This window comes from Manacus vitellinus, unplaced genomic scaffold (assembly GCF_001715985.3).
Source record: "Manacus vitellinus isolate BGI_N305 unplaced genomic scaffold, ASM171598v3 scaffold_133_pilon, whole genome shotgun sequence".
Lineage (NCBI taxonomy): Eukaryota > Metazoa > Chordata > Aves > Passeriformes > Pipridae > Manacus > Manacus vitellinus.
Genome location: NW_021938968.1, coordinates 167,397 through 170,269, shown reverse-complemented (window position 1 = coordinate 170,269; position 2,873 = coordinate 167,397). Strand labels below are relative to the sequence as shown.

Genomic DNA, 2,873 nt, shown 5'->3' with positions numbered 1-2,873 from the left:
AAAAAGGCAAAATAAAAGGGAATCCCAACCTGTTCAGTGGGGGAAAAAAAATAATTAAAAAAAAAAACACAGAAAGAAAAAGGACCCCAAAAAAAAAAAAGTTAAATTAAACGTTCATGGAATTCAAGTCCTTGAATCGGGAACTGAAAGAAAATCTCTCTCCTTTTGTTACTCAGCACTGCCCCAGACATACAGATATGAAAAGGTTTAAACTTTTGAGGTTGCTTTGTCGACGCAAAGGGCAGACCCACGCTCGCCACTGTTCCTCCTCGAGACACGGACACTTCACCAGCAGAGGGGATCTCAAAAGATGTTCACAACAAGGGATTTCCAGAGAAATACTGCAGGCGGTCTCTGCTTAATTTTTTTTCTTTCATCCTTCTGTTCTGAAACCAAATTTTAACCTGTCGGTCAGTGAGATTTAACATCCTGGACAACTGGAGCCTTTTTTCTTTGTTTATATAGACATTGAAGAAAAATTCTCTCTCTAGCTCTCTGATCTGGAATTTCGAGTAGGGGCATCTCTTCTTCCTCGTTCGGGGAGCACCTTAAAAGAACCAGAAGGCAGGGTAAATATCCCGAGGAAAGGCAGCATCAGAGAGATTAGGAGCGGCTTAATAATTCCGATTATTAATGCGGGGGGGGAGATCCCCTCAGCCCATTGTTGGGGGGAGCAGAGGTGAGGTTACCCAGGGGCTGAAGGAATTATTTCCCCACCGCCCCGGGCTCCAGGCAGACGTTTCACATGCAGACATTTTGGGTGCAGATCGGCCGGTTTTTTTAAAAAAAAACTAAAATCCGGCCTGGGAGGGGAGGCAGGAGGCTGCTGGAGCAGAGTTTAGGGAGGCTGGAGAGGGGGGGAAAAACAACCCACGCTCAGCTGCAAATCTGTTATCTGTACAGAACCAGCACGAGCAAGGTTGGAATTAGGGGAACGAGATATTGTGTTCCGCATAAGTTTCTGATTAACTCCAGTCCTCGCCACACACGCAAAAAGGAATCAAAGTCAAAGGGAACTTCGCATCTGAGCTGCAAAAGGGGGACTCGCATCACGAAAGCAAATAGGGAAACAAAACAACCCTCCCCTCTTCCCAAAAGAGCCCCACGCTGAACGCGAACTGGCAAAGTTGCCTGGATTCAGCCTTTAAAGCAGCTCCGAGACCGCCTAGGAAATGGGAGTGCATGCAAAAAAAAAGAGAGATATTCCCCAACCCAGAAGACCCCAAAGAAACCACCACGTAAGTAAAAGCCCTTCCTGACAAAAGCTCGACGCTCCACCGGGCTTGGGGGAGAAAAAAAACGCCACTTTAAACGGCAAAGTCGAAGGAAACTCTCCCCTTCGCCTGCGAATTCGGCGGATTTCTCCCTCAGCACTGCACCTCCCCCGAGAGAGGAGGCTCGACAGACAGTTTTAATTATATATTAAAAAAAAAAAAAGAAGAAAGAAACACAACAAACCACCCAAAAAGCTGCCCCAAACATTCCGCATGCATCTTAATGCCTGAAAGAAAGCCCAGGCAGCTAAAGTAGTGTTCTGCCCAATTGCCTTTTACCCTCAGCAACCCGGGACCAAATCCTTTTAAAATGCTCATGTAAGTTCATGATCAAAGTTAATATTTGTCACGATGGTGTGCTTTTAAAATTTCACAGACTCTAAGATACTGTGTCTGCGCCTAACATCTCCATTTTTTTCAAAGAGCTTTTCCCATCGTAAAAATTCTTCTCGTTGGAAGAAAGAGCTTTGTAGGTTATAATAAAATCCTTTGAATGCTTATAAAACTCCACATAAAATTTGACCGACAAAACACACGGGCTAGTCCCTTAACCTTTCCATTTACTGCTCTACCTACTCGAGTTGCTGCTTTTGCTTCCTTCCTTGGTGACAGAAGAGGACGAGGCTGAAGAGCCCGGGTTTGTGTTTTCCTCCTCGTCTTCCGGGTCTATACCTTGCTCTCCGCGGGATGACAGCGCGTGGGGTTGGGACTCTGCCTCCACTTTGCCCTCGCCCTTCTGCAGGCAGGTCTCGCTCGGGTTTTCCGCCCCGCAATAGGCGTTCTCGAAGAAGCGGTCGAAGCCTTGGGGCAGGACAGTGTTTTTGTTCATGCTGGTGTAGAATCCCGTCGATGCCGGGTGGTTGGAGCTGGGGTGGTGGTGGCTGTACACGCTCTCGTTTTTCATTAGCATTTCGGTCATGGTGGAAGGCGGGATGCACTCTCTATGCATCAGATCTTCTGCCGAATAACACGAGGCGTAATTGCTCCGGTGGTGCCATTTACTCGAGGGGTCTAGACCATAGGAGACCTCTCGCACGGGCTGCACTTGCGAGAGGTTGGTGGAGTAAGGGTAGGAGATTTGGCGAGAGGGGGCCTGTGGCAAGAAAGATGACACAGTTGAAAATTCGGGGACGTAATAGGTACAGCTGGGGAGGTAGAGATTGGAAGCGCAACCTGCCCTCTCTCCAAACTCGGCGCTCCGCTCCTTACGCGACTGGGAGCAGAAGTTGCCCAGGTTCACCGAGTTAAACATCTTTCTCCTTTTCTTGCTCCTATAGCTAAAGATGTTTTGGATCCGACGCGCGGAGGGGAAAAAATTTGGGAAGGCGAGATGACGCGCGATCCGTCTTAGTCGCTCCGGAGGACACGTGATCCAAAGTAGATATTGTCATATATCAGTTTGGAGCACTTAGATGCGTAGGAGTGGTTCACTTAGGTAAGATCTCAGAGGTTCAAACGATTGGTTTGCAAACACCGCAGAAACATTATGAAAATCAATTGCAGATTTGTATTCATTTTCCTGAAGGCACACCCCTCCGAGCATCCACAGCAGAACAAGTACAAGGGCTGGCTTGGGAACTTGCTGCTTTTTTTTTTCGC

The 2,873-nt window shown here is 47.7% G+C and overlaps 1 protein-coding gene across 1 annotated transcript; it reads right to left on the bottom strand.

Moving 5' to 3' along the window:
* Nucleotides 1-314: 314 nt before the first annotated feature.
* On the bottom strand, nt 315-2,526 carry HOXC11 (homeobox C11). Its single transcript, XM_008931790.1, has 2 exons — nt 1,851-2,526; nt 315-547 (listed from the first exon to the last, which is right to left on the bottom strand). The coding sequence occupies exons 1-2, from the start codon at nt 2,524-2,526 to the stop codon at nt 315-317; spliced, it is 909 nt and encodes a 302-aa protein (XP_008930038.1).
* Between the last annotated feature and the right edge of the window lie 347 nt (nt 2,527-2,873).

What these genes read in the sequence shown, in the direction of transcription:
- HOXC11 (XM_008931790.1), bottom strand. Translation starts at nt 2,526, where the DNA reads ATGTTTAACTCGGTGAACCTGGGCAACTTCTGCTCCCAGTCGCGTAAG. An exon ending in AAGCAAAAGCAGCAACTCGA is followed by an intron (nt 548 to 1,850) that starts GTAGGTAGAGCA and finishes GGTTCTTTTAAG; the next exon opens with GTGCTCCCCGAACGAGGAAG.